At 48.2% G+C, this 12,685-nt stretch overlaps 3 protein-coding genes across 3 annotated transcripts; 2 read left to right on the top strand and 1 right to left on the bottom strand.

Moving 5' to 3' along the window:
* Nucleotides 1–20: 20 nt before the first annotated feature.
* Nucleotides 21–2,271, top strand: PENARI_c113G09500 (uncharacterized protein; the record flags this gene model as incomplete). Its single annotated transcript, XM_022637902.1, has 7 exons — nucleotides 21–185; nucleotides 257–332; nucleotides 395–453; nucleotides 508–591; nucleotides 644–727; nucleotides 818–1,847; nucleotides 2,168–2,271. Coding segments are annotated over 7 exons (1,602 nt in total), but the record flags the coding sequence as incomplete, so codon positions are not given.
* A 4,444-nt stretch (nucleotides 2,272–6,715) lies between these two features.
* On the top strand, nucleotides 6,716–9,895 carry PENARI_c113G04154 (uncharacterized protein; the record flags this gene model as incomplete). The annotated part of the gene is made up of 2 exons (XM_022637900.1): nucleotides 6,716–6,837; nucleotides 9,211–9,895. The coding sequence occupies 2 exons, from the start codon at nucleotides 6,716–6,718 to the stop codon at nucleotides 9,893–9,895; spliced, it is 807 nt and encodes a 268-aa protein (XP_022482243.1).
* An 892-nt stretch (nucleotides 9,896–10,787) lies between these two features.
* Nucleotides 10,788–12,665, bottom strand: PENARI_c113G08451 (uncharacterized protein; the record flags this gene model as incomplete). The annotated part of the gene is made up of 6 exons (XM_022637901.1): nucleotides 10,788–11,870; nucleotides 11,956–12,039; nucleotides 12,095–12,178; nucleotides 12,233–12,291; nucleotides 12,354–12,429; nucleotides 12,501–12,665. Coding segments are annotated over 6 exons (1,551 nt in total), but the record flags the coding sequence as incomplete, so codon positions are not given.
* Nucleotides 12,666–12,685: the final 20 nt, after the last annotated feature.

Genomic DNA, 12,685 nt, shown 5'->3' with positions numbered 1-12,685 from the left:
GAGAAGAAGCTCTAGAAAAGTGGGGTGGGCCTAGAGGTGGAGATAAGGTTTCCCATGGGGGCAACAATATTGGGAATGGGGATGGTGGTGGGGTTAATATCAGCACCGGGGGTGGTGACATTGGGGACATCGGGGTTGGAGTTGGGGGTGGGAGTGGCTGTGACCCGGCGGCTTGTGACGCTAAAGTAAGATTCGTGGATATCAGTAGAGGTTATATGATACTGACATACTGATTCAATTAAGTGCCGGAGATTAGGTGACCAATCAGGTTACTGTGACAACGGCAGTGGATCTCCCAGCTTACTTGGACTTATCCTTGGACAAACTACGCCGTTAGTCTCTTTCTCGATTCGTCCTGGAATTGCAGAGCCGTCTGAAAGCTGATGTGAAACAGATCCTGCATTTGTGTGCCAGCAGATTGCGATCCTCCTTCTTCTTCTTGTGACAGTCAATGTGTAAGACGGCCGGAAACTACATTTGTGACGACGACTAACTGGTGCTCGATAGTGCGCGTCCGGCCTGACTTGTTGCAATGGAGCCTGCACCGACCTTGACAACAGTCCAAGCAACTGTGGTACCTGTGGGAATACTGTGCGTCATCATCCGTTAATAGAGGTGCAATCACTGACCCCTGATGTTATAGTGCGCAGAAGGCGAGTCCTGCTGCAATGGAGCTTGTACTGACCTGCAAAATAGCCCGAGTAACTGTGGTACCTGTGGAAACACTGTGAGTTATCTTACCTTTCATACTTCTAGCATGTTTGCTATTGTGTCGATGGCCTGAATTATAACGGGACCAATTCTCACGTTTCGATAGTGCCCTGCTGGATCGGCTTGCTCATCTGGCACCTGCCAATGCACAACTTTCGAGGGCTTCCAGGACCAACTCACATTCCCCACGCGCAGTCCGGTTGCCGTTGCAGTGGCTGACTTCAATGGAGATGGTAACTTCGATGTCGTGGCAACGAATTTTAACGACAATTCTGTGGCTGTCTTGCTTGGGACTGGATCAGGGAGCTTTCAGCCACAGACCACATTCCCTGTGGGCTCTGGGCCACAAGGTGTCGCAGTAGGCGACTTCAACGGAGATGGCATTCTCGATATTGTGGCTTCAAATACCAACAGCAATTCCGTTAGTGTCTTGTTTGGGACTGGATCAGGGAGCTTCCAGCCACAGACCACATTCCCTGTGGGCCCCGGGCCACAGCGTGTTATAGTGGGCAACTTCAATGCAGATAGCAATCTTGATATCGTGGTTACAAATGGTGGGGGTGATACAGTGGGTATCCTACTCGGGACTGGATCAGGAAATTTCCAGCCTCAGACAGTATTCGATGTGGGATCTATTCCCGTTGGTATTGCTGCGGGTGACTTCAATGGAGATGGCTATCTCGATATTGCGGTTACTAATCTCAATCACAATACAGTGGGCATCTTACTCGGAACTGGATCAGGGAGCTTCCAGCCCCAGGTGACCTACGCCGTGGGTTCTGGGCCAGTTAGAATTGCAGTGGGAGACTTCAACGAAGATGACTATCTTGATATTGTGGTTTCAAATCGCAATGTCAATACAGTGGGCATCTTACTCGGAACTGGATCAGGGAGTTTCCAGCCCCAGGTGACCTACCCCGTGGGTTCTGGGCCGTTCGGAATTGCAGTGGGAGACTTCAACAGAGATAACCATCTCGATGTCGTGGCTACGAACATTAACGACGGCACAGTGAGTGTCTTGGTAGGAACTGGATCGGGGAGCTTCCTGCCTCACGAAACATTTCCTGTGGGGGCTGACCCAATTGGTGTTGCAACGGGCGACTTCAACGAGGATGGCTATGTCGATATTGTGGCTGGTAATTTCGGCAGCAATACACTAAGCCTCTTACTCGGGGAGCCTTGTGGGTCTTAGAATTGTCCCGGGTATTGTGGTCTGGTAATATGGGAAGATTGTCATACTCTTTGTGACAGGCTTTATTGATTAGTTATTTGGACACTGCTGCATCTTCGGATCCGGTCAAAGTCTTTAATGCAGTAATAATACTTTTCTCATTAGTGATACAAATTATCCTTCTATGTGCTCAGCGAGTGAATCAGACTACTTAGCTAGGTATCAGATGATACCCAGAAAAAGGATTAGGGCGTTAAGGTGATTATTACTGATCTGATCTTAGAGAAGACCGCTCAGAAGCGTTCTGGGTTCTGCTCAGCGAGCAGAAAGTGGTACACACACAATTCATCAACGCCCGGCGGCTGAACCGAAAGGGCAACTATCACTGATCTAAAAATACATCCCTTAGCTAATGCTGTGCCTCCTTGGAGCCCATACAAGATTCCTTTCAGTATATGTCATCTCGGCTGTCAATATCTTAGCGGGTCCTTGTGGGTTAGTCTTTAGTTAGTAGACTTGCTTGAAGGCGCTTCTCCAAGTGTTCAACATCCTATGCTCGGCAGTTGAAGCGCGTCTACCGTCTCTGGTACAAGGAAGATGGTGCGGGTTAGATTGGGGATGGGGTGGGATGGGGTTAATTTGTGTTGGTCGATATGGTTAAGCGGCGTCGAGTCGGCCCGTGGCGATTGCAAAGCGTATTGAGTATCGCACTGCTTCCAAATTCGGCTTCCAGTTCTGGTCATCCGAAGGCGATTTTCCGCCCAGGAAGAAAGATATGTTGCCTCGGTGAGTATGGGTACATTGCAGCATTTCTGTCCGGTGTGTGGTCCACTTCCGACATCGAAAGAGGAAGTGCTCCACGGTCTCTCTTGCTTGTCTACATGCACACTGATCTGTCTCTGCGACGTTGATCCGATAGAGGTATCCATTTAGTCCACCCATGCCAGTCCGTAGTTGAGCCAGCTCGCTCGCTTCTTTCCACGACAATGGATCGTACAGCAGTCGAGTGTGTTTCCCTGGAAGCGCTGCATCCACTCGTTTGGAATGTCTCCCTACGTTCTCTGGCAGGCCTTTGCTGGTTGCGGCCTGGGACCGTGCAATATTCAGTGTGGTTGACTTCATTCGGGGGACCTGTGTTTGTGGGGTAGCGTCCTCTTGCGTCGCGGCACGGGCCTGCTCTTTCGCTAGGCCTAGTAATTGATTATATTCGCTGGTCGGGACCTAACGGATATTGATGTCGTTCTCGTGCCTCTAGTCTCTTGATCAGCTTATATATTTGGCAGATGTGTTCCTGGCCTAACTATTGTCGAGGGTTCCTCAGCGTCAGAGCCGCCGCTTTGTTGCTCTTGAGAAGCGTGATTCTGTACTGTTTCAGTCCCGGTAGCGTGTTCAATGCATGTGCCATTGCTGCCAGCTCTCCGGAGTATGGATTCTGTTCTGCTCTGGTGCCCAGTGTGACGGAGAAAGTTTTCAGTTTCAGTTTTCGGAACCGAGGTGGCTGCTTCTCGATCGCGACTCCAAAACCTACCAGCTCGTTGCGTTCTTCGCATATGGGGGGCATCTGTATCGGTCTTGCTTTCTGACGCTACTGGTAGTGGGAACAACAATTCCATTTACCTGGGAGTCACACCTTTGGAGTAAGCTTCCCCTATAATAGCCCCTTTTTTCTGCATAATTGTCTTCAGTAACCATCAAAGAATTATGGGGTTCTTAAGAGATGAACCCGCCCCGCCCATATGGAGAAATACTTTCCACGTCTTCTTTTCAAATCTTTTGGAAAGATATGGTCGGGCTTGCGGAATATAGGATATCATAAGTTCATGATTCTCGGCTTTATCTACCCCTAGCAGTATGGACAAGTTAGATATACAACGGAGGGCCTAGGCTTCACTACGGAGAAGCCAAAGCAAGTAGCACGAATGTTGCCTCTGGTTGTATTTGCCAATGATGCATGACTGCTGTTTGGGAAAATCACGTACTCTACAGTTAAGTCAGGAAGTCGTCATTTTCGATGCGCGAATTCGCTTAGTTTAGCCTTCGATGTCTACTGTACTTTAATAAGAACTGTCAAGCTTGATGAATGAGCTCCACTTAAACTCTTGATGTGCTGTATAATGAGACAAAGAATCAAACATTTAGTAGTTGTGCCTCTTCAGTGATCCCTCATATAACCTCAGTGGCCATTCGATCCGATCTGATCCACTATGGAAAGGTAAGCCCCGGCCGGCATCATCAACTTTCGCAACTTGCTATACTGACCCTGTATACCTCTGTACGGTCCTCTGCAGCAACCCTGTTCCAACTAGCTGTCTCAAAGCCACTGAAAAACCTCTCCGCGCATACCAGAGTAGGCTTCACAGTGGGTCTTCTATCTGGTTGAAGACGTCCTTTTGTAGGACGCGTGTGGTACATGTACCACAGGATGGACTCTTTGATCATGGTAATATTGGGAACAGAAGATCCCTTCTCCAGCTTATTGCCAACTGGAACATTCCCGCTGTCAACAAGAAACCTGGGAGTCAGTAAACAAGAAAACCGAGAAAGCATATCGTGGCTACTCACCCAACCCAAAGCCCAACGTACCTCCGGTGAATCGCTTTGACACTGGCAGCACGTGGATTTTGTCTCTTGCTTGCTGAAAGTCCCGTGGTCCTAGAGGGAACGTGAACCGGTTATGGACTCCTTCCAATCAGGAGGGATACCAGTACAGCAATCGAGGGAATTCGAGTCGTTCTTAATACGACCGCGGTACGAATGAAGCGTATCTTTCAAAGTATGATGCTATCCCATTATTGAATTTCGTGATGACGTCATTTTCGACTGAAAAATGACAAGATGCAAGTGCTAGTTATGAATTCCAACGAAATTAGTACGCCCAGGTATCTAGGCTTTATCAGAATCGCTTGCCAAAATTTACGGTGAACAACTATTCCCGCAAGCAATGTCACGATGTTCCCATTATGACGTCTGGATGAGTACCAAATTGTGTCACATCTGTCTGATGAATAACGGGCTTATCCAACCAGATCCAGATAATTAGGCAGAGGGTGAAGGTTGGTAGTTAAACTGCGGTGTTACTGCTACAAGTCTAGATTATTTTATCTACTTTCCGCAGACGCCGTCGTAACTCCACATCACATGGGCCTATATCAAGCATCCGGTGCACCTTCCATTCACAGCGCCAAATAACTACAGCAGCACATGCAAGCCCCGTTTTGAACACACAATTCCAACCAAGCCAGAGATTGCATGATGGCTATCTTTACAAGTACGCTTCGACAACCAGCGAAAAATGGCACCCAGGATTATTCAGAAAATGCTCAAAAAAATTGCCGCTCTTTGCCTATTTATATCGGAGAGCTGCCATCAGAACTGCTCACGGAAATTGCAAAAATAACACTTTCGATTTAACAGGAGACACGTCGAAGACATGGAAAATTCCGCAGAATAGCTCAGTCAAATTTGATGACCTTGTCAAAAGAGATGCGTACCGCCATTGGAGCAGCTATGATTGTCATCACCCAGATGCTCGGGCTTTGTATGTCTCTGATTCCTTTGAACTATCAAGTCTGGATACGGACATAGATAGAGCCTATTGGTTTATGTCACCAGATGTCTTTTCACGCATACCGTGCTGCAATGAGCGATATATTGAGGAAGGGCCTGGCCATTTTCAGTATACATGAAACCTTTAGCGTGTTTTCCGAAGATTATCAGGGACTGGGATTTTTTCCTGGCTCGGTATCTTTCAAACGGCTACCGAATTGTTGCAGCGTCGCAAGTCCACCTGATCATTGGACTGGTTTCTGATGCAGTGATTGACAAAACGACCGGTACAGCTCCCTATAAACAGAAGCTTACCAGATTCCATTCAAAGCTAGTCCCAGATATCAGTGTCTATGAGTATATTGAGCGACTTTCGCAACTCGCCGAATTCTCATCGCGAAGTTACTCTGCCTCCAGCCAGCATTTGGTCTATCGAGCTTTAACTGTTCACAGATCACTGTTGAGCTGTGTGGCTGTGAGCGTTAAAGTACACAATGATTACCGGTGCTCCAAGAATTGTACGCAGAAGCTGGCAGTGTCCGCCCTGACAAGCTGACCATTTTGGAATTGGAACCACTTAAGCAACTAGCGTGGGATGTTATACCACGCGAAGAACACACAGTGACTCATACCTCTCCCTTCCCTATTATGCAATTATTATGTACATCGGCGCACCGGCAATCCATCACGTTTATCCTCTCGACAAGGTTCCTGATCCTCTTATTGTGAAAGAAGGGGAGAATAGGAAGAGACATAGCCTTGTTTTACTAGTGGCGTAAGATAATATATATATGGAATCCGAGATCCTGAGTGGCGAGGAAGTTTGCCTCTTCATTCTGGTGTCAAAAGATGACCAGTAGAATTCGAAAACAGTTTACCCCCAAAACACACATGCTTTCTCTCCCAGCGCCCCACCTCGATCGCGCTAAACTAAAATCGGCCAAGAACAATTCCACCGTTTTTCCTTCATGTATTTTCTGTAGATATCCAAAAGTACCGTAATTACAGTTTCCGGTACCGGGAAAATATTTCCCCGTAGCCATACATAGCCTAGCTTGAGTTTTAGCTTTACATCGATCGCAAGAGTTTTGTGGAACCCCCAGGCTTTTGCCCTTCTGAAACTCAAGAAGCTAGTTCACTGTGAATCCGATACTCTAGTAATCGATAGTACGCAGACTGAAGGCAAGTTCATCCGCTCACTTGACGTCGAACCTATCACCTAAATCTCTTCCTAGAAAAATCATGGAAATAAGTGAGCTCAATTCCAAGCTGAAAGATGTATTTGATATGGCCGTCTTCTCCCAATTATTGGAGATGGATGAGGAAGAAGACCGAAAGATTAGCTCAACGGCGCTCTATAGCTTCATTGAGAAGGGCGAAGAGCAGGTGGGCGTTATGGAGTACTACTTGTAAGCCCTCATACCCCATGCAAACTTGCCTAGGCCTTGTACCATAGTCAGAATGCACGACCCGGGTCCTTTTTTTGAGGTGAACTGGCATTCTAATGAATACATCCTTGTGGACAGGTCAAAAGAAGACTTCATTTCTCTAGTTTCTGTTAGCGAATCGCTTCAGCAATCCGCCGCAGCGATGGGTTTGTACAAAGTCCGCGAAAGCTGTGAAAATATTCGACGAGCCAGTGCAATAATGGATCGAGCTGGTCAGGTTGCAGAGGCAGTCAAGGTGGTCTTTCTTAGCTTCGTCAAGGAGGAAATTGGCACTTTAAGTGACACCGTACGGCATGCTCGCACAGCAATCGATTCATTTTATAGGGCAAACTAGCTAAAATACACAAGAGAAGCCGGGACCGCTGTCTGCTTTTTCTGGCTAATGCTCATTTCAATGACATTTTCCTCATAACAAATCCCTATGAACCGAAGAATAATTTTAAACTGGAAAGGCCACCAATCCCGAGTTTATTTGGACTGAGTATCTGTCGAGTGAGATATGAGGCGGATTCGAGAATAGGAAGGGAGACAGCGGGAGGGGGGAAACCTGGCTGGGACCCTCAAGTTGGACCCGCCAAGACGCCAAGGAGGGTCAGAAACTCGATCGGGTTCCACGACGCTCCTGGGTGTGATTTTAGGGTATAGGCATTTTTCTGCTTTGGAATCGTATATTATGCCATTTCTTTTGCATACGTGTCCTTGGCGAGTCGCGGGTCGAGGGTATAGAGCTCCGACCCCAGTTCCCCAGAGTCAGATCCAGCCCGGCCCCGGTCCCCTGGGTCCACAAAACCGATGCGATCGATGTAAAGCTACCAGTGCCGGAACCTGTAATTACGGTAATTTAGTTGCTCTACCAGAGATACATCAAGAAAAGATGGTGGGGCATTTTCCGGCCAATTTAAGTTTAGCGCAATCGGAGTGGGGCGTTGGGAAAGAAAGCGTGTGTGTCTGTGGGGTAATCTGTTTTCGAATTCTACTGTACGTTCAATATCAATGAACCTGCGTAAGCGATCGAATTTACCTATCTCTCTGAACGTCTATCCGACGAAGTCTCTTCAATTCACCATGTCTGTTGGGCAGACCAAGACAATACAGCCATATTTTACTCACAACCATATGATGAAACAACCTATCTTATCCACAAGCTTCTAGCCATCACAGAATGAATTGGAGCAAGATTGAAACTTCCACATTAGTATTACACAAGTTTTGACCAAATCCATATTGATCCAAGCGGGCCTACTAAACATACGAAGAAACGGTTCATGACTGAAACATACGTGTTTCGAACATACCTTCATGGAGTGTAAATTTCCGCAATTGTGGCTCGTCGTAATTTACTGTGGCTGTGCGGTCAAGCATCTGCCTTCAGTACAATACGGTACATACCGTGTAACGGAATTCCCACTCAAAACTACATAGAAATATATTACCGATCAAGGGGCCATCGGCCAAATATTCAGTCTATCCAGTCTCTTCAATCCAACCTCTAAGACAGGCTTCGAGACCAGTATATGATGACTAATCCGTGAGTATGCTTAGAGTATCAAATTCAGCAAATTCGCACTGCCGTGGTGAGCTGGGGCCATCATATCGACAATGCTAGCGTTATTTATCCTTGACAAAAGGGACAGTGAAGGGGAGGAGGTTGGAAATATTTTCATGCTGCGATACATAAGCATGCGATTATACAACTTGATTGCTGAGAATCTCACCCCCATAACTTCCGAAATGTCGCTGGAGTTTGTCTTGCCATGGATATGACCAGCTGTCTGGAGGATATACATGTAAGGCGAAAGGAAACTTGGAGAGAGTACTGTACCTCCCTGACACACCCTTTCAGATCAACGAAGTGGATTAATACCCCGCGTTCCCTTCTACATGCCTTTCTGGTTGTATTTTGTAGCATTTGTTGTTTTCACCACACCTGATTGCTGTGGAGTCGCTAATTTTTTTTTTTTTTTTCATGATGCCATCAAATAAATCCTTCCCCGCTATATTACACGTGCGCGATTTCGTCGAGCATGTTGAACCAGATCCAACGCGTCCGGGTAAAGGGATCTCGATGCAGTTACGTGTTTCGCTTAATATACCGTTCAAAGATATTGAATTAGACGATGTTGAGTCAAATGACATCCCCACTTTCATTAGATTCTTCAATGAGGGCAATCACTCTGATATTTACCAACCCAATACTTTTATTTACTCATCTGGAGCTTTTTTGACTACCTTATCTGAAGACGACGGATTCCACATTGTACTCCACGATCATAATTTGGACCGGTCGGTACATCTATACCATATCGACCAAAGTACTTTGCTAATACCATGCAGCCATCCGGGCGATCAAGAGGATACGGATTCATACTTTATGCACTGTCCCGGTGCTGCCCAGCCCATAGTGACTTTTCTCGGCGTCGTCCTTGAACGCAGAGGACAATTGAACGACGGACGGAATTTACTTCACTGTCGTCTTCAGACAACTGTTTACAACCCATCAACTCGTACGCCTCATACGTTTCCCATAACCGCTTTCTTTAAGAACGGGCAGCGTTTGGCAAACTTCCCACCGCTCTATGCCAACGCCTCTGTGTTTGTGACGGGTCGCATCTTTGGCCTCACAAAAGAGAATCGTCAGTTAGCTGTTGTGACAGATGACATCCATTTCCTGCCAACATCAACAAATAGTCTTCCGCCAACCCCTTCTTCTGCGTCCGGAAAAAGAAAACGCGTTGACCGCTGGTCCCAAAGGGCTGGACCAACAACACCGTCCAAATCCACGTCGGAATCGCATAACCCGCAGCTTGCAAAGCCCATGACAGCGAATACTCCTGTTGACGAAGACGAGGAAAGCACTCAGATTACGTGGGCTGACACGTTGGACGAACCCGAGAGATCACCACAAGCAAGCACCCCTACGCCAGAGAGACGTTCACAAAGGCCAAGGATTCGAAAACTTAGGCCATCTCGCATTGCGGGTATTAGTCATTCGGAAGACTTCTTTTCATTGGCTCGTTGAATTCATTCGCATTTCCACTTCATTCAAAACGCTTCAACGCTAACTTTAGCTTCCAATGCCTATTCCTCCTGACTTTCGTTTCAGGGCCGATGCGTGCAAAGCGCGCATCTTCCAGTAAATAATACTCAAATGGAGACGATGATTTGGGACTAAGCTAATTATGGAATAGGAGGGTTTCGGGTACGGGCCAAGAAACAATGTGTCTGTGTCCCAAGGGTAATCTGTTTTCGACTCTCACTGTACGAGCTGTTGAAATATAATCTTTCACACAGACGAAAACTTTCATCGGCGACGTATTCAAACGCAAAGGGCAGACTAGGGAACAAGGAGCCAATGACAATGGGAAGGACCTGTGTGATAGGATTTGACGGCAAGCAGCAGCTAGAAGGCGCAACCAATCTCTACTAGATCGACTCTCTTGGGCTTCTTAATGGTCTCCATGAAGATCTAGAACTGGCTGCCTCGATGGAAATCACTGCAAGACTGATTGGGTGCGAAGTCGGCTTGACCTATACACAATGAGTAACTCTTCCCTGGCCCGCCACCAAGGCTTTAGCGCAGTTAATCTATTGAGCAAGCCGCATCAAGGTGAGGCCCGCAGTATTATGCCATCAGTATTACGCCGCCACATACTACGGTGACCGTTAAGTTTATCGGTTAACGGTCAAAGAGTCGAATGTAACCACACGTGGCAGAATATAGGACTATACTGAAGTATTTTCCTCTTGCCCACCATTTCTTAATGCAACTTGCTCAATATTTTATCTGCGCTCAAGTCGCGGCGGTTGGTCCAAGGAAGAGTTGTTCAGAATACCTTCGCACTCCCATTCGGGAAACAATTTAGGTGGTAACACCAGTTTCCGGAAATACTGTAACGATCCCAATGGCGGTTTTAAGCACCGCAGGCCCCCCCCAGCAAGACACTCACGGTACCGTCGTTGGCATTTGTAGCCACGATATCGAGATAGCCATCTCCGTTCAAGTTACCGACTGCAACACCAAGCGGAAAAGACCCGACGGGGAATGTGGCCTGCGGCTGGAAGTTCCCCGATCCAGTCCCGAGCAAGACGCTCACTGAACTGCCGCCGCTATTCGTAGTCACGATATCGAGATAGCCATCTCCGTTCAAGTCGCCTACTGCAGCAAAGAACGGAAAGGACCCCACGGGGAATGTGGCCTGCGGCTGGAAGCTCCCTGATCCAGTCCCCAGCAAGACGCTCACTGAACTGCCGCCCTGATTTGCAGCCACGATGTCGAGATAGCCATCTCCGTTGAAATCACCCACTGCAACACCAAGCGGCTGGGGCCCCACGCCGAATGTGGCCTGCGGCTGGAAGCTCCCTGATCCAGTCCCGAGCAAGACGCTCACTGAATTACTGCCGTCGTTATTCGCAGCCACAATATCGAGATAGCCATCTTCGTTGAAGTCGCCCACTGCAACACCGAACGGCCTGGACCCCGCTGGGAATGTGGCCTGCGGCTGGAAGCTCCCTGATCCAGTCCCGAGCAAGACGCTCACTGTACCCCCGTTGACATTCGTAGTCACGATATCGAGATAGCCATCTTCGTTGAAGTCGCCCACTGCAGCACCAAGCGGAGTGGACCCGACGGGGAATGTGGCCTGCGGCTGGAAGTTCCCCGATCCAGTCCCGAGCAAGACGCTCACTGAATTGCCGTCGCTATTCGTAGCCACGATATCGAGATAGCTATCTCCATTGAAGTCACCCACTGCAACCCCGTACGGAAAGGACCCCACAGGGAATGTGGCCTGCGGCTGGAAGCTCCCTGATCCAGTCCCGAGCAAGACGCTCACTGAATTGTCGGCGGTATTCGCAGCCACGATATCGAGATAGCTATCTCCGTTAAAGTCGCCCAATGCTACAGACCTCGGCGCAGGCCCCAGGTCGAATGTGGCCTGCTCCTGGAAACTCGCGCATATGCAGGCGCCTGATGAACAAGTCGATTCAGCAGGGCACTATGAAGCGTGAGAATTGATCACGTTAGCAATAATCCACACAATAGCAAACCTCCTAGAAGTGTGAAGGTTAGGAGCAACTCACAGTGTTCCCACAACTTCCACAGTTGCTAGGAGTGTTCTGGAGGTTGGTGCAGGCTCCATTGCAGCAACTCTCACCTGCTGCGCACTATAATATCGAGTGTTAGTCATTTCGTCTCCATGAGTAACGGATAAGCACGCACAATGTTTCCACACGCGCCACAGCTACCGGGAGTGTTCTGAAGATCGGTGCAGGCTCCATTGCAACAAGTCAGGCCGGACGCGCACTATCGAGCACCAGTTAGTCGTCGTCACAAATGTAGTTTCCGGCCGTCTTACACATTGACTGTCACAAGAAGAAGAAGGAGGATCGCAATCTGCTGGCACACAAATGCAGGATCTGTTTCACATCAGCTTTCAGACGGCTCTGCAATTCCAGGACGAATCGAGAAAGAGACTAACGGCGTAGTTTGTCCAAGGATAAGTCCAAGTAAGCTGGGAGATCCACTGCCGTTGTCACAGTAACCTGATTGGTCACCTAATCTCCGGCACTTAATTGAATCAGTATGTCAGTATCATATAACCTCTACTGATATCCACGAATCTTACTTTAGCGTCACAAGCCGCCGGGTCACAGCCACTCCCACCCCCAACTCCAACCCCGATGTCCCCAATGTCACCACCCCCGGTGCTGATATTAACCCCACCACCATCCCCATTCCCAATATTGTTGCCCCCATGGGAAACCTTATCTCCACCTCTAGGCCCACCCCACTTTTCTAGAGCTTCTTCTC

Source organism: Penicillium arizonense, assembly GCF_001773325.1.
Source record: "Penicillium arizonense strain CBS 141311 chromosome Unknown PENARI_contig113, whole genome shotgun sequence".
Lineage (NCBI taxonomy): Eukaryota > Fungi > Ascomycota > Eurotiomycetes > Eurotiales > Aspergillaceae > Penicillium > Penicillium arizonense.
The sequence above is the reverse complement of the archived record's forward strand: the minus strand, read 5'-3'. Positions and strand labels throughout refer to the sequence as shown.